General features: G+C 52.6%; 1 protein-coding gene across 1 annotated transcript; it reads left to right on the top strand.

Moving 5' to 3' along the window:
* Positions 1–1,567: 1,567 nt before the first annotated feature.
* TGFB3 (transforming growth factor beta 3) lies at positions 1,568–15,880 on the top strand. Its single transcript, XM_032189151.1, has 7 exons — positions 1,568–2,125; positions 7,636–7,799; positions 9,080–9,209; positions 10,695–10,802; positions 11,613–11,784; positions 12,260–12,413; positions 14,745–15,880. Exons 1-7 carry the CDS (start codon positions 1,630–1,632, stop codon positions 14,901–14,903), a joined length of 1,383 nt encoding a protein of 460 aa, XP_032045042.1. The 5' UTR covers positions 1,568–1,629; the 3' UTR covers positions 14,904–15,880.
* Positions 15,881–17,650: the final 1,770 nt, after the last annotated feature.

The following is a 17,650-nucleotide window of genomic DNA, read 5'->3' as shown; positions in this document are numbered from 1 at the left end:
TTATCTCCATCTTAACTAATAACTCACCATGTGGCACTGGAGCAAATGGATTGCTGCAGTGCAAAGCAATCAGTTCTACCGCATTTAGCAAAGTAACGCGTTGGATAGAGGAGTTCCCAGAGTGGAGAAGCATCCAGAATTCATCTCAGAACCATCTCATGAGGGCTAGAAACTTCCATCCCCATCCCCATCCCGCGGACTGTTAATGGCAGTGCTCATTTGCAGTCTTGGTTTGCCTGCAGTCACTTTGGAGCCACCAGACCTTGTTCCACCTTTGTCTGCTCGGTCGTCTGAGGAACTGTCTTCCCAAATTGACCTTCCCCAAAGCCCAGACAAGCCATGTCCAGCTCGCCCTTCAGTCTCCTCTCTGAAGGGTCACACAGCCTGCATTCCTCAGGGAAAGCTGCTCAAATCCAGCGCTCCCAGCCACCCCGTGGATTTCCACCGCACCTCTTCCACACTCAGTGTCTCCACCCAGAGCTGTGCTCCCCCCACAGCAGGACCCCAGGCATGTCCTGGTGTTTCCAGCCCCGCACCCTCACAGCTCACCACCCAGCTTCTTTGGGAAGGCAGCCAGTGGGCACGAAGCCCCTGACCCACCCCAAATCCCCAGACCCCTCATCCCCAGGAGGTCCCCAAGCGAAGGCCCGGCCAAGGGACACATCCCACCTCCCGGAGAGGCCCCGTGGACCCGGGACAGGGGACAGATGATGTCTCTGGGCAGCCTCAGGGTGGGCAGGGGGCCAACATTTTGTCTCCTGGCCTCCTTCGGAGGGCGGCGGGGCAGGTGCTGGGGGCTGCCACCCCCGGGCAAGACGCCGCACCGGGGAGCTCGGGGGGGCGCTTTCGGCCGCTTTTCCCTCGGTTAACGGGAGCGGCGCCACCGGGGACCACCGCGAAGGGCTCGGCCCGGCCGCTCCCCGCCCGGCTCCAGCGGGGGGCGCCCGAGCTCCGCCGCCGCGGCTTCTGCGGCGGCCACGTCGGAGGGCGCCCGGTGCCGCCCCGCCGCCGGGGGACCCGGCACCGGGGCTCGGGGGGGTGGGGGTGCCCGGTGCCGCCGGCCGTGCGGGGGGTCCCGACGGGCGGTGGTCGGGGTGGGGGGTGGCGGAGGGCGGCCGGGCGGGGAGCGCCGTAGCCGCGGTGCTGCGGGCGAAGGCCGGGCTTGGAGCTCCCCCCCCGGTGCCCCGTCCCGGGGACGTCATGGGAGGGAGGTATAAAACGGCGGCGGCGAGGCCGGCGGAGGGGCAGTGCGCGGCGGAGGGCAGGCCGGGGGACAGCGGGGGCAGCCCGGCTGCTGCTGGTGCCGCCGGTGCCGGTGCCGCCGGGGCGATGCCGGTGGCGGCGGGGGCATGAATGGTGCAGCGAGAGGGGCGGGCGCCGCTCTCCCCCCGCGGCGGCGGCGGCGGCGGCGGGGCGGCTCGGGCCGCTGCTGCTGCTGCTGCTGCTGCTGCTGCTGCTGACACGTGCGGCGGCGCGGCGCGGCGGGGCGCTCCCGGCTCCGCGGGGCGCGGGGCGGCGCATGGGGAAGGAGCCCGGCGCGGCGAGGCACGGCGCCCGCCGCCGCTTCTCCTCGCGGAGCGCTGCCAGCTCTTCCTGGAAGTCGTGAGCGGCGCTCGGCGCGGTGAGTTCATGCACCTCCTCGCCAAGCCTCAGCCCGCGGGATCTGGGGAGGCTGCCGCCGGAGCACCGCCCGGTCCCCCGCGCCCGCTCGCCGCCGCCGCCGCCGCCGCCGCCCGGGGGGCTCTCCCGGGGGCCGCCGCCGCCCCCTCGCCCATGAAGATGTACGTGCAAAGGGCTCTGGTGCTGCTCTCGCTGCTGAGCTTCGCCACCGTGAGCCTCGCGCTGTCCTCCTGCACCACCTTGGACCTCGACCACATCAAGAAGAAGCGGGTGGAAGCCATTCGGGGGCAGATCCTGAGCAAGCTGCGGCTCACCAGCCCCCCGGAGACCGTGGGGCCGGCTCATGTGCCCTACCAGATCCTGGCCCTCTACAACAGCACCCGGGAGCTGCTGGAGGAGATGGAGGAGGAGAAGGAGGAGAGCTGCTCGCAGGACAACACCGAGTCCGAATACTATGCCAAAGAGATCCATAAATTTGACATGATCCAGGGCCTCCCCGAGCACAGTAAGTGCCGGGCTCCCGTGCGCTCCGGCCCGGCGCGGGGTGCCGCACCCGGGGGCAGCCTGCCCCGCCGCACCGGGAGCCGAGGAGCGGCGCCCGCCGGGGATCCGGGGCATCGGGGCCGGGGCCGGGGTCCCGGAGGGGCTGGGGCGCGTTCCTGCCCGGCTGCGCGCTGGGGTGCGGGGGTGAAAGGGGCCGGGGGCGCGGGGCTCAGCACCCCGCAGGTGGAGGAGGCGGGGTGCTGAGAGCCGGCGGGGCACCCAAAGGGGTCCCCGGCCCGGGAGCTGCAAGGGAAGGCCGGGAGGGGAGGGAGGGCGAGGTGGGAAGGTGGCAGGAGAGGAGGAAGAGGGGGCTTAGGGGGAGTGTGGTGCATGGGGTGAGGGAAAAAAGCCCGGTCCCTGGTGCCGGGCGGGTGGCTGGGCTCGTCCCTGCCGCAGATCCAGGCAACCTGTTCGGTCAGCCGGCACCCGCCTGGCTCCAGAGAGAGTGGCGAGGCAGTCGCTGGGAAGGCTCCTGCATGGAGGACGCCGTGGAGGATGTTACGCTGACAGCGGCGAGGGATCAGAGAGGGAGCAGGAGATAGCAGGGATGCTGAGCAGGTGCAAAGCAGACAGTGATGCACAGGGGACCCCCTAGGGAATGCAGGCACTGAGGAAACGTGACAGATGTTGAGCAGGTGCAGAGCAGATGATGAGCAGGCCCAGATGCAGACACTAAGCAGATTCAGGTGCAGAAGCTGAGCAGATGCAGATGCAAAGACAGAGAGTGAGCAGACATGAACCCTGAGTAGACTGCAGATGCTGAGCAGATGTAGGCACAAGCAGTGCTTTCGGTCTGTGCTTTGGATTCCTTCGGGTTGGAAGATGTTGGTGGGCATGCAGTCATACCCCATCCAGGGTGTCCTCTCGTGATGTAGTGCGGTGCTGGGGACTCTACTTGAACGCCTGCAGTTCTGGGGAGGAGCTGTGACTCGGTGCAGGCAGCCTCAGAATGCAGTTACTCTGCCAGGTTTATGTTAATCTTGACATATGATGAGCTGGAATAAGAGCTACAATGTGGTAATGCAACAAATTTCACTTAATCTCTAGCAGACGGCACTCCATATGGTTATATGATTAGCTCTTAGTCCAGGAGGCACCAAGACTCGAGGAACAGAAAGTGCACAGAGTACTAGCAGCTTACCCAGATTTCAACATTTTTGACCTACTAAAGTGCAATTCTAAAAATATGTGGGGAAACGAAGCGTCTGTGCAAAATACAGCTGCACTATGAACTGGTGTGTTTTGGGAAAGCCTAACAGTGGGAAATGAAGTCGGAGGAGTGGATTTGGATAAAGTAGAGGGGTAAGGTGAAGGAAGATGTGCACAAGAAGGAGTGGGGAGGCAGTGGGGAGGGTCTGTGAGTGCAAGGAGAGAGGAAAGCTTGGGGCAGTAGAAGTGGGTGCTGCAGGTGGGCATGGACATTGCCATAAGGAAAGTCCCACAGGTTCAGCCACTGTCCACCACGTGCAGAGTAACACCTCCATGCCTATGGAAGTGAACAGACCTGCCCCACATCCCTCTAGGACACCACGGCAAGACCAAGTTGTGCTGAGATTGAATTCCTGGGAGTGGGCAACAGAAAGAGAAAGGGGGAACTTTGGAGTTGGGTCCCAGCAGGAGAGAAGAGCTGCAGACGGGCCGCGGTGTCAAGAGGCACGCTCCTCTTCAAACCTGGGGAGTTTCATCTCATACACCATGGCTGAATTTGGCCCCGTGTCTTCAAAAGTGGCTGATGTTCAACTTTCCCATGACTCTGTCACTGTGCCAGGTGGTGATCTCAGAGCATGTTCGGAGCCAAAGCCCGTCTCCTCCGGGGGGGAAGGGGAGCACGGCTCCATTGAGGGAACTGTGAAGATGATACAGACAAGGCTGAAATGCGTGTGCGCGCGCACACGCTGTTCTAGCTCCAGAGTATTAGTCGAGCAGTTTGTTGGCTCAGAGAAGTCATCCTTCTCCAAGACTTAAGGCCCAACAGTGAGCAAAGTTGAGGAGCAAAAATAGCAGCAGGGAGAGCCTGATCCTTCTAGGAAGGAAGGATTTTCAGGAGCAGGTCCCTGTCCCCACCCTGAGCTGTCTGATGATTCAGGGAATGGTCTTCCTGCTGCTGTGCCTCTCAGGGATGTTGTCTAAATTATAAGGAATATTTTTTGAGAATAGCTCCCTCATGATCAGCCACTCACTTCAACTATCTTCTAAAACCCATGGGGGTTCAGACCCCCTTGAGCACTGATTGTTGATTAGATTCAAGCTCAGAAAGCATCTGCAACAGTCCTACAAAGAGCTCTGCTTTGCTTCCCAAGGAAAACCATGCCATTTTCTAAGACAGCATGAGAGACAAGGCAATTAAAACAACTGGTCTTTTGGCCAAGCACCCCTTCCTTCCAAACCTGCCACCTGCAGTTCCAGAAGGATTGTTTTTTTTCTCTTGAGTTCTGCAGCTTTGACATTAAGCACCTTGAAGTACCAGTGCTATGACACTGAGTGAAGCAGCACCTGCCTGCAGCCAGCCTGCCCTTCCTTGACGTCAGACTGGAACCACACAGTGATCAACTGCCTCGAGGCAGGCCAGAAACAGTAGCTGTGTGGGATTGGTGGCACATGGAGAACCTGCACCTTGCTGAGAGCAGTTGTAGGAAGAGGGGATTTCCCAAAGAACACGCTCCCTGCATCCCACCTGGCACTCCAGGAGGCTGCTGGTCTCATTTGTTCCATCAGCAGCTCTGAGGCTGGCTGAGCTCCACAGTAATAGCAGGGCCTGATCGTGAGGATGCATCCTGTCATATCAGAAACAGAGTGGCATGGGTACACAGGTGTCACAGATTCCCTGCCTCTAGGCTTTGTTACAGCCACTGGCTGTTGTGGACTTGCAGGAATACTGCCTCTAGGTTTTGATCCTTGCTGGTATCTGGACAAGTCCAGATTCCAGCATAGTTAATGCACCACGAGCTGGGACTGGACCCAATTCCCTGAAAACGTCACCTAGCTGCACTTGCCTGTGACCTCTTAAAATAAAGACTTTGCCCCAAAGCAGACATCTTTCTGGGAGTGAGACGTGTTCTGGACATCCAGCTGCGGGAAGCGGGCTCCAACCTTGCAGTGCTGAGAACGAAACAATGCAGCTCTATCACCCCATTGCAGAGGGCTGGTTCCCAGAGTATGAAGGCAATAGGAAGCTTCTCCTTAGGAAAGGGAAAATAGCCATTACCGTTTCCACTAGGAAGGTCTCCAAAGACACCTCTGCCTTACTGGGGAAGGAAGTAGGTAGGTGGCAGCATGGAGATAGCAGGGAAGTGCAGGAGATGGCTATTTGTTACCAGCACAGCTGCCTCACCTCTTAGGCAGAACATGGTAAGGAGTTGATGAACAATAAATCACTTTGTCTCTCAGCTGTGCTGTGCTGTGGGACCAGATTTGCAGTCTCTTAGTAGATTATCAGATAAAGTGCCAATGTTGTAAAAAGCTAGTGGGCTAGCCTGACCACTGATCTGGTCTAGAAAGGCATTTTGATGGCTACTGGGACACCCCTCCTGGACAGGCAGTCGGCCCTGCAGTGGAAGGGCAGGCTGTCAGCAGCACTATTAATAGGGCTAGGATTACAAAACAGCTTAAGGGGGTATTAAAACGCAGTATCCACCTATGTCTGTGACACAGAACAGTTATGAGTGTTAGGCTTCAGCTACGAAGATGCCTTGGGGCATTTAATGAGATCAGAGCTAGCTGATCTGTGCTTTTCCATGGCACAAAACCTAGAAGTGGTCACAGTGGTGGAGTCCCCACAGTGGGTGTCCTCTCGTGGCTCGGTGCACTCTGTGCCACAGGGCTGTTGGGCTGAGCATACCAGCTTGCAACTGCAATTGGGGTCCGGTCTCCTGAGGCTACCAAATATTCATGTCTTTAATAGCAGGCAGAGATGTTCCTGTACAGAAATGCTGCTCCATTCAACAGCAGAAATGGCAAAAAACCCTCCGATCAAATCTCAATGGGAGCATCTGGTCATTAGCTTATTGAGTAAAATTTTTGCAGCCTAAGAACACATCTTTGTAAGCTGTCAGGCTCCTGCTTGCCAAATCTGGGTGTAGCACAAGAGGAAGACGTTCATCTTCATGGAGATGACTCCAGAAGTGCATCAGCATTGCTCAAAGCAGAATTTGGCACGGGAAGTGAACTTCTGCTCTCAGGCACTGTTCCACACTAGTCCCTCTTCAGAACCTGTTCCCCTTGGGAGACAGTGGTGCTATGAAGAGGGGCCAGCTCCAGGAATATAATTTCAAGGTTACCAGGACTTCCAGCCTATTTGTCACAGAGTGGAACTGTGGCTGGGAACAGGTGACAGTTTTTCTTTTTTTCTTCTTTAATATAAAATGAGAAAGGAAAGAGAAAAAAAAAAAAAAAAACAAAACACACAAATATCAGCTGACATGAGAGCCTCGTGTTGCCTTGGACAACAGCCAGAGGTCATATGAAAAGCTTTGTAGAACTGCAAACAGATCTGCATGTGGGTGTAGAGCAGGAGTTGCTGTGCCTTATCTGCAGGAAACCTTAAAGCCTTAATGATGCTGAGCCTTGAAGGCTAACGGGTCAATAGGAGAGGAGCAACAGGAATCACAGCTTTTTCCATGGGACCAAGATGGTCCCAATGAAGAGAAGCTTTTTTTTTTTTTTTGAGAACCTTTTTGGACCTTGTGTTTTTTACCCACTGTCTTTTTGGGCATCTGCGAAGTGGATTTTTCTGCTCAGCAGGCACACATCCAGGCAGAGACTTGCTGTGCTATTTCCTGCCCATGTGTCTGATCTCCGCAGGCCTCTCCGCACTATTATTCTGTCCTTGAAGAACTCTCTGTCTGGTACTATCCATGAATTCCTCCTCCAGGTCATGGGTGAGAACTGACCTTAAAACCCAGTTCTTTTGGTACACAGAACAGTCACGGCTCCCAAGAACTCTTCCACACCTCATGCTTTGTGGACACTTGTCTGGCTTTCATTTTAGGAGACGATGTCAAGGTTTGTAACAGGATCACCTTCAATGTACCTTCATCTCTCCAGCATGAGCACAGGATCAGAGTGACACCACCACCACGACTGGGAATGGATCCTACTAGCTGCAAATGAGGTTGCCCCGTTGCCTTGGCTGGGGTTGTCATTTTGAATGCAGATTTAGGAGTACTAGCAATGTGCAATAAGCAGAGTTAGAAGAGAGGATTAAAAATACTGTTGTTGATCTACAGTGATTCTCTGGTTTGCAACATTGAAATAACGGTGGCAGTAGTGGGAAGATCTTGCAAAATACTCCAAACGTAGAGCAAATCTGAGTGAATTCATCCTGTCTTATCTTTAGCCAGGTAACCATACTTTAAAGGTGGTGAGATGTTTGAGTGGCAGGCCTCAGCTGGCAAGCTCTTTCTCAGTCTGTTTATTTGAGATCCCTCACCTCTGACCTGAGGTTCTCAGTCTTTCCCTCTGTCTTTCTCCTAGATGAGTTGGGCATTTGCCCCAAAGGTGTCACCTCCAACGTGTTCCGCTTCAACGTGTCCTCGGCAGAGAAGAACAGCACCAACCTGTTCCGAGCCGAGTTCCGGGTGCTGCGTGTGCCCAACCCGAGCTCCAAACGCAGTGAGCAGCGCATTGAGCTCTTCCAGGTGGGTATCCTCCTCACCTTCCCCCGTGCCTGAGGCTCCTTAATCACTGCCTCAATTGATGTGTGCAAGGCGGTGCTGTCCTTTTTCACACTCACATGGCCCAGCTGCTCTGAGCACCCCGCTGTGGTGCCCGCTGCAGCTCTGTGCTGCACTGAGAAGGGGGTTGGAGGAGGCACTCCTCCCCAGTGGAGGATCCCTGACCCTTCTGTCACATCTGCATGCGTAGGTCCCTTGGCAGTTTTGTTCCTCTGACTATCGCAGCACAATGCAGTTGGTGCTAATCCAACGGGTGGAGCTCTCTGACTTGTCACAGGCTTACTGGAAAAGAAATGCTCGCTTTCAATGTTCCTTTCACCAGCAGTTGGGTGCACAGTTCCTGGCACCCTTAATGTAGATGCTTATCTGGTGTTTGGTTTGAACTCTTGGGCTCCCCTGGCACCAAAAGGTCTGGTTCGGGTTTGGAAGCGGTCTCAGGCCAGGCCAAACCACCCAGCTAATGGCACAATTTAGCATCCAGGCAGCACGTTCCCACAGGCTGGTGTCTGTCCACTTTCTAGGAGGAATGCAGCTAAAATTGCCCTTTGCCTGTTAGCTCTTCAGGTCTTCCTGGAATTGAGCTTTAAAAGTCAGAGCAGTTCTCCACCAGATGAGAGAGCTGACAAGGAGGCAAGCCCCAAGCTTCTCCATGGGCTCTGTGTCCTGTGCAATGAACCCAGGGTGCTGCAGCAAGGTGCACTTTGCACAGACTGTGATTGTCTGTCTGGAAATGGCAGGGAATATCAGAGCTGGGGGAGGAAGTTCTCCAAATCTTATCAGCCCTGATGTTTTTTGGTAGAAGCTGAAGAGTAGAGGACACATGAAAACACCACTTTGTAGGACTCAACAAGCTTGCAAGGCAAGGAACCCACAGCAAGGTGTTCTGTTACCCACGTCTGGGTCTACTTTGAAATCCAGATCCACATCCCACACATGAATACAGAAATAAAACCACCTGTTCCATCTGTAGCTGCATGCTTCTGCTGCTGGGTATGTATCCCGAAACAAGGATGGGCTGGGAGAGGTGAGCTGCGTAGGACGCAGAAATAGATGCCATGTAGCTCTGGAGTTCAGGTTGGTTTTGAAGTGTTCCTCTCACTTGTGCCAGGGTATTCTGCTGTCTCATGTGTTGGGCCACACCTGAATTTGTTTGTAGCAAGCTGTGGAAGAAAAAAAAGCCACAAGGCTGTTCCTTCCTCATGCATGGCACTGGCTGATTCTCTCTACCACTCCTTCCAACGCAGATCCTTCGGCCGGATGAGCACATAGCAAAGCAGCGCTACCTCAGCGGCAGGAACGTGCAGACACGGGGCTCCCCTGAGTGGCTGTCCTTCGATGTCACCGAGACTGTGCGCGAGTGGCTCCTGCACAGAGGTAGGGGTCTTACCACAACTGGGTGTCAAGACGTCCATAGAAATGTGGATCAGTGCTGGCAGGAGCATGTATTTGCTCCTAGTTTTGCAGGAGCACTGCTCAAATAGAGGGCAGCTTCTCTGAGCTTGGGAACAAACCTTCCCCCGGAGAGCCACCTCGGTGTGTGACATTTGCAGCCTCCCAGCTCTGGCCTGGAGTCCCCGCTGGGTAGCTCTGTGGGCTGAGTCGGAATAAGGTTTCGTCCTGTGGAGGAGGAAATTGTTTTTGCTGAGAGATGCTGGAACTTCTTTTGTTTCTTTGATTCGAAGCCCAGGGGGACCTCTCCGCTGGTCTAATCTATCATCTGCAACTCATAGAAAATGAGGATTGCTCTGCTTTAACTTTCCTGTGAGCTAGAGCACATCTAGTAGGAAAAAACAGCATGGATCCCAATTTCTTTAGCTGTTTACAGCTTGGCAGGTATAAAGGTGAGGAAATACCAGAGGCTGACACACCTAGACAGAACATACCTCTGCCACCACTGGGCAGCCCTACAGATAGCTACGGGGCAGCTCCCAGCAAGAACACTGACCCCATTCACAGCTGGAGCGTAGGCACCGTGACTCACAGCTGGATTGGCCTCACAGATAGAAGCTAGGTGCCACTGAAAACTGGAATGCAGGCACTGGCAAGCAGCCGCTGCCTGGAAGGATAAGCTGTGAGCTTGTAGGCTCCTCCTTTTTGAAGCGCTCCCAGTTGTGTCCTGATGGCTGGAGTTCAGCGCTGGAACTGCGGCGAGCTCTCTCTGGCTGACAGACACCACGGAGTATGCTGTGCTTAGGAAAAAAGGTGCTAGGCACCTTGTCAATGCCCCAGGGAGCCAGATGTTTCAATTCATGACACAACATAGAAAAAAAAAAAAAAGAGCTTTCATAAGAGTCTTATGTTCCCTGGGTCAGGCCCACACAGCATGACTGGTCCAGGAAGTTATTATGAAAATAGACTTGCCTCTGGAAAGTCTGTGTGAATGAGACCGCTAGCGGCTCAACCAAACAGGAGGCTGCAGCTGCTGAGAAAAACGCTTCCAGTGAAATTACTTGTCCATATCCAACTCGCTTAGTTTCAGATCTCTCCTTCAGACACTAACCAGAAGCCAGATAGCAGACAGGTACTGAGGACGGCAAAACTAATCCAACACAGACACCACAAAGCCAGCTCTTCAAAATACTAATTTTCCAGTGGAACTCTTCAAAGCTCACAAATGTTTTTGGGTGCTGAATAGACTAAAAAACCTAACCAGAAGCACCAGGTCATCAGGAGCATGGCTTTTGGCACAAGTGAGGCCACAAAATTCTGCTTCCCGCTCTCCTTCCCAAGTCAGCTCCTGTGCCCCAGCTCTGGCAGCACCCCTCGCTTTGAGACTGACCCCACAGCCGAGGAGTTCAGCACAGTCCTCATCCCAGCCGAGGAAAGCAGTTTCTTACAGAGTCCTCTCTTTCTTTGCAGAGTCCAACCTTGGCCTGGAAATTAGCATACATTGCCCTTGCCATACTTTTCAGCCCAATGGGGACATCTTGGAGAACTTGCATGAGGTGTTGGAGATCAAATTCAAAGGTGATAAAATGCTGGATTAGGGGAGGCCGTTGGAGAAGGGAAGGCTTGGGGTGTCTAACAAAAAAAATGTGGTCTTCCTTTGTATAATTGAGGATTTTACCTTGCATAACATTTGTTGTACAGAATACACTTCTGGGTTTGCATGCTGATCATACAGGTATACCCATTTTGTAGATAGATTTGAAATGGGGGAAAGCAAGCGCCGGCTGGGTGGGTTTGCATGCGTGTCTGCAGAAAGGAGCAATTTTGTATTTCAGTGTCTCTCTGGGAAGCTCAGCTTGATGCCTTCTCAGATTTCCACAGAGGCTCTGCTTTCCAGTTAGGGTGACTGGAACACAAGGAAGTCAGGCATCCTGTGTGAGGTGGCCCAGAGAGTCAGTGGCTTGGCTGGCCTAAGAAGTAGGAACCTCCTGGCTTGCAGCCCTGGGCTGCAGCCACTGGCCCCCACAGGCTCCATTTCTGAGGCTGTTCTGCAGAGTGCCAATGATCTGACATCTTCTTTAAACCATTCATCTTCCTGCCTGTCCTGGGACTGAAGCCAGGAGCGAGTGGGATGGATTAATGGCCCCACCAGCAGTTTACAAATGGTAAAACAGGTGGCCCGCAAGACTCTATTTCAGGCCTGCAGCAGTCAGATTCACTGGGAGTACAGGGGTCCCTGGGAGGGAAGAAGTCCAAGCATAAGTGGAAATGGTGCCTGAGTCCCTTTTGCCTTAGTCCAAGGGCAGGCATGAAAGTGTTGAATGAAAAATCTTGTGTCCTCCACTTTCACACTGACATCTTCTCTGTGGATCCCGTTTCTCTCCGAAGGCATTGACAATGAGGATGACTATGGCCGTGGGGACTTAGGGCGCCTGAAGAAGCAGAAGGACTTGCATAATCCCCACCTCATCTTGATGATGTTACCCCCACACCGCCTGGAGAGCCCAACACTGGGGGGCCAGAGGAAGAAACGGGCCCTGGATACCAACTACTGCTTTCGGTAAGTGAGAATCCTGTTGTTGTCACTGGGTCCCACGCCTGAGGTTGGTTAAGTGTGGCAACACTTCTCACCTCCGGGAAAGGCAGTGCTGTCCGAGGGGCTGTGGGTCACTGCGGTGCTGCAGGGGCCATGTGAGGAGTGCTGCTCAGCCGACTGCTCCTCGTGGTGTCCAAGAAGGACACTGGCCAGCTCAGCAGAGTCGCTGTGAGCTTCTGGCTGAGTTTCAGCAGCCCCTTGCCAGCCCTGGGTGTGGGACAGCAGGAAGGTGCTGCCCCCAAGGGCTAGCAGCAGGGTTGCCTGTCAGTGTGTGGGCAGAGCCAGGCGGCTGACTTGCCTGCCTCTGCCACTTCTCAACTCCCAGAGCAGGCCAGCACCGTGTCCCACTGATCGTAGCCCTTCTCTTCGGGAAGCTGCATCATGCAAGCACATTTAAGGCCCTTCTCTAGATTCACTGTGTGCCGATGCTGTGTTTCAGGAACCTGGAGGAGAACTGCTGCGTGCGTCCTCTTTACATCGACTTCCGACAGGACCTGGGCTGGAAGTGGGTCCACGAGCCTAAAGGCTACTTTGCTAACTTCTGTTCGGGCCCTTGTCCGTACCTGCGCAGCGCAGACACCACTCACAGCACGGTACATCCAGCGTCTTTTCCTTGGGGCTCTGTCTCCCCCTTCCTTCCTCAGTCTTATCACATCTGGTCTCTTCAAAGCAGCAGAAGCAGTTCAGATTAATACTTGTAAAAAACTCCAAGGAAACTGCAGGAAAAAGTCTAGGAGGTTCAGGGGGGAGATGTTCTTCATAGGGAATCAATACAGAGTCCATGCTTCCAGCCAAACACTGAGGAGTATGCTGTATCTTGGGTGAGATGGGTAACAGGACTCACAGTTTTAGGGTACCTATTTGGTAAGGGCCAGAGTGTTAACCAAATCCCTCAAATCTAATGTCAACCCTGGTCATTATGTTCTGCCTAAATTTTTCCTGCGTTTTTCAATGGATAGAGGATTTTTGTACACTCGGTATCAGGTTGTCATGCAAAGCTGCTGAGCCATGGCACACACATGCTGTCTACTCCTACAGGGGCAGCTGTAGTCCAGAAGTAAGGGGGAGTCCACGTCCAGAAGTGAACAAGGCTATGCAGCAAGCTTCCCCTTTCTGCACTGCCATCCTTTCCAGCTGTATAAATCCCACCTGGCCTATGGGAGGGAGGAACCCACTAGGCAGTGAAATTCACAAATATGACTGACTGAAAGCAAATATTTTCATGCAACTTCCACATAACCTCTGTTTAACATATGTACACTGGGCAGTCTTTGGGAAAAGTGCCACCTGAGCCCCACTACTGTCTAGAGCATAAGAAAAAAGGCAAAAGAAATGCATGCTAATGGAGGAAGTACAGAGGAGCAGACAAACTAATCAACTGACAGTCCATTGCTAAAGCTAGAAAAGCCAGAGGAGAACCCTGTGCTTCTGTCCACAGAAGAGAAAAGGCAGCAAGTCAGAGAATGCAGCAACTCACTTGAAAATTAGCTTCAGGTTTCACTAAAAAAGTCACTGGAAAAATGCTGACTTGGCAGAAGAATAATTGACTGGGTAAAGATGATATTGCAGGAAAGATGCTAACATTTTCTTGACAGCTTAAGAGTCTGCAAGGCTCGCTAAGGCTAAAGGACTGGTATGAGTGGGAGTAGTTGATCTAAGGGAATGAAGGAGTGGACAGGTGCTGGGCAAGGCAAGTAAACGAACAGCTTAGGAAGGGTAATATGCATGCCGGGTGGTACATATACCATCTAGTTGTCCTGGGAAATTCTCTAATAGATACTGGGATGAACGAGCATGAGAGAAAGGGGAATTTAGTACAGTCCCTAATGTTCTCATCTTGATCAAGAAAGGAAATGCTCAAGCAGTAAGTTCAGCTGAGTGATCTGAGCAATCTTCAGAACAATACCACTGCTGACAGGAAAAAAACTAGGAAAAACATGGCAAAAAGCAGATTTCTCACCAGTTTGTTTAACTTACTCTGCTGAGGACAGCAGCCCCAGAGGATGTGGTAACCATGTGGTACAGCCAGGGCCTTCACTCAGTATTCCAGAGAGTTTCTACCAAAATAACTGGAATTATGTGGATCTGGATGATAGAACAGAATGCCTCCTTAAAACCCCTGATCCCCCAGGACCGTAGTTAACAGACAAGGTGCTGGACCTTGTCATATAACCCAGAGAAATGCTAATGAGACTGCAGTAGCACAGGTGAGATCATGTTTTGGCCCCATGATTCAGCAAGTTGCGTATCACTGAGAAGTGGCCACCTCTGGGAAGAAACATGGCAATTCTTTTGTGGAGGCTGCGTGGCCAGAGTGTACAGTCATCTGTGGGACAGGGCCAGCTGGGAGAAGGAATCCAGGGCGGTCCCACAGGACACTGTCCTGGCTCCAGCATTATAGTGTAATGACTTGGAGGAGGGAGTGGAGAGCGAGAGCATGAGACGGTTCAAAGCTGGGAGGGAACTGTGGATACTCAAGATGATGGGCATCCATCCAGTGCTATCTAGAGATGTTAGCTGAAATAAGCAGCACTGGTTTTCTTTCTTCTGGTTTCTGTAATGGAACCAAAGACAATGCAGCCCTGGGCTGGTTATACCCAGCCTTGTTGTAAGCAAAAATTGTGACGTTATACCCCACACCTAATCAGAAATTAAAGGAGTGAATTACTCCTTGCACTTCTTCAACCCTTAGGCATTTGCCAGGGGCTACACTAAAGTTAAAGAGAAAAATGTCTTTGGGTCAGGCCCAGGTAGGTGATACCTTTTAGGAGTAGGCCATGGTCAGGACATGATGAGTATGACTCACATCAGGGAAAAGCCCTCTGATGAGCATAGTCCAAATACCTAGAGACCAAATACCTTCCTGTCCTCAACCAGCTTAAATGGATTCCTGGCTCTGTCACCACATTTATGTGCTTCCACAGGTGCTGGGCTTATACAACACGCTGAACCCTGAGGCGTCTGCCTCGCCCTGCTGTGTCCCCCAGGACCTGGAGCCACTCACCATCTTGTACTACGTCGGGAGGACCCCCAAAGTGGAGCAGCTCTCCAACATGGTGGTGAAATCCTGCAAGTGCAGCTGAAAGGCACCCTGGCCCGCCCAAAGCCAAGAGAGAAACTGTCAGCACCCACTCTCCTGCTCCCAGGCTAACACAAAAGGAACCGGGGGTCAGAGACTCCGCATGCAGAGGGCCGAGCACCAAACCCTGGGGCTTAGGGTCTGGCAGCCCTCGAGAATCTCTTCTGGAACATTTCTCGGTCTTGTTGGCAATGTCGCCTTCCCTCTGGGAGCTACTTTGGTGTCACGAAGGCCACACTCTCCAAAATGGCTGGACAGTTGGTGCAGAAGAGAAGGACAGAGTGGAGGAACTGCTGTGTATTTGAATGCTGGGGTAGTTGAACTGGGAAGGCAAGGAATGAGAAAGAGCATTTGAAAGGGGGAGTGGAAATGGGGCAGCATTTCCTTTTCTAGCTGTAGCTATCTTGGGACCTCAGCCCTCCCCACTGGCCTGAAGAATTATTTTCTCCTGCAGGACAAAATCTTGGAATTTTCTTCAGAGAAAGAAAATGCACCAAGAAGGGAAGCTGCTCAAAGAGGAGATGCTCAGAGATGCACACAGACTTTTGTTCCTCAGAGTTGTGATCCAGGAGTCGTGCAATTGTCACTGTGCTTCTGCCAAACCTGTAAGATCAGATGGCAGATCCTGGCTATTGGTTTCTGAATGCAAACTGCAGGGCTCCCAGTCAGCCTGCTGAGGGTGGGCAAATACAAGCAAAGAGGGTGCTGAGTCCGTTTTTAGAAGGACTGATGCCTCCATTCAGCTCTTTTCCCTTCCTGGAAGTTTCTGAATGATGGTTTCTGGGTCAGGGCAAGAGCAGTATCTGTGGGTACCTGAATTTTGGGCCCATTAGCTGATACATCCTGAGGACCTTTTGTCTGTTGTGGTTTGTGAGGTGCTTTGGGGAGTTCTGCACAATGATCTCAACGTGGCCCAGGCCTCACCTGCCAAGACTTAAAAAATATTAATCTCAAAAACATTGTAAAAAATAAATATTTGGGGGGGAAAATGGTCTTTTTTTTTTTTTTTTTTTTTTTTTTTTCCCACAAGGAAGTTGCTTGTTGAAGGGCTAGATGCTTTGTTGTTTTTAAAGTGCTACTGCTGTAGCATACTCGATCACTTTGAAATCTTTCCCCTTTCCAGGATGTCTCTTCAAGGGAATGGGTACGATTTAGGTTAGCCAGAGAGCCCCAGAATGGAAATCCCTTCATACCTTCAAAGAATGCCTGGTGTGCATCTGCTCTGCCCTTCCCTCATCCTTCAGATGTACACATCACCTCTGCCATCTGATTTTGATAGACTCATATAAAGCTCCCCTCAAATGTAAAACTTCTTACAGTCCTGTTTAAGTAATCAGGGAATTGCAGTTGTCACAGCTGACAAATGCCCTATGTTCAGTGGAATATATATGGGCTGCCAGTACAGACTTGCACACAAAGGTAAATAATCCCCCTCAGATTTACCATAAACATTGGAGATATTCATAAAAAGTTCTCAGATGTGGCCTAGGCAAGTAATGAATATACTCTTTCTAAAAAGTATGTTATTTTCAGCCACAGATATTCCCAAAAGTACAAATCTCAAGTACTTGCATGTCACGTGAGATTCAGAGGCTGCCTCTCTGACTCCCTCAACCACAACTACTTAAAGCCATGTACTAAAGACCACAGAGGTTCCTTCCTGTCCCCTCCCAGTTCCTGGTCCCCAGCAGCTGAGTGTCAAGTGACACCTAGCTGCTTAATAGCTTGTGGCCAGGGCTCTCCGTGGGCAGCTCAGGCTGCAGGTCTTCCAGCCAACCCTCTGCATTTGTGGCTGCTTCCATACACCTCACTGAGATGCTGCCATAGTGTGTAATCTCAAACATCGTAAAAAAACCCTAAACAAGTCCTTCATCACCAGCTGGCTAGAGATTAGGAAGGGTGGGTCAGTGGAGGGAGCCTGCCAACCTTGGTGACATTTTGGCTGGGGCACACGTGCTTTGATAGAGGCACTCCCCAGCACTCAGCTGTATCCCTTTCATCTCTCAGGGGCTCCTTGACCTGTCTTTGGTGTTATGATGAAATGTACAGCTCTGATCAGTCCTGCAGCACTAATTTATTGCTGTACAGCTCCATACCCATGCTTCCCCCTTGCCTGCCAAAGGAGGGAGCAGATAAATGCATTGCAACTGCACTACCATGCTGATACGCCAGAAATTTAGTGGCTGTGCTGGGGGGGGGGGGGGGGAAGAGAAATCCAGATGCCAATTGGCGCAGGAATTCTCACTAATCTCCTTTTAGCAGCATTCCCTGGGGAGGTTTTGGTTTACAAGCTGCAGTCTGTTCTTTGGTCATTGTTCCTCGGGAGCCCTGGGTTGGCTCTGCTGCCCATCCAATTGAAGGGCTTTCTCGATAGTAAGGGTAAAAAAAAAAAAAAGAAAAAAAAAAAAAAACACAGGGAGGGGGAGCTGCAAAGAGCCGAGCAAGAACATGAGCTTCACAATCATACGTGGCACTTGGAGCACGCCAGAACCACCCACAGATTAACCCTGGCAAGCCCCTTGAGGTGGGTCTGTCTCACTAGCCCTTGTTCACTGCTGCTCCTCAGGGTAGGGAGGGGTGGCAGAGGGATGGGACCATGTCTAACAGCTGCTGGGAAAGGAGACAAAATGGAAAGGGGGGATCAGGGGAGAAGTGTCTTGGGGTGTCCAGTCAGTAAAGATACAGGTAACCTCCTGGGTACAGCAATCCACAATGTCAAATGCTCCTTTCAGTTGCTCTTGTCTCCAGACT

The sequence above is a fragment of the Aythya fuligula genome, chromosome 5 (genome assembly GCF_009819795.1).
Source record: "Aythya fuligula isolate bAytFul2 chromosome 5, bAytFul2.pri, whole genome shotgun sequence".
In the NCBI taxonomy this organism is placed as follows: domain Eukaryota; kingdom Metazoa; phylum Chordata; class Aves; order Anseriformes; family Anatidae; genus Aythya; species Aythya fuligula.
Note: the sequence above shows the minus strand (reverse complement) of the source record. Positions and strands in the feature narration are given on the sequence as shown.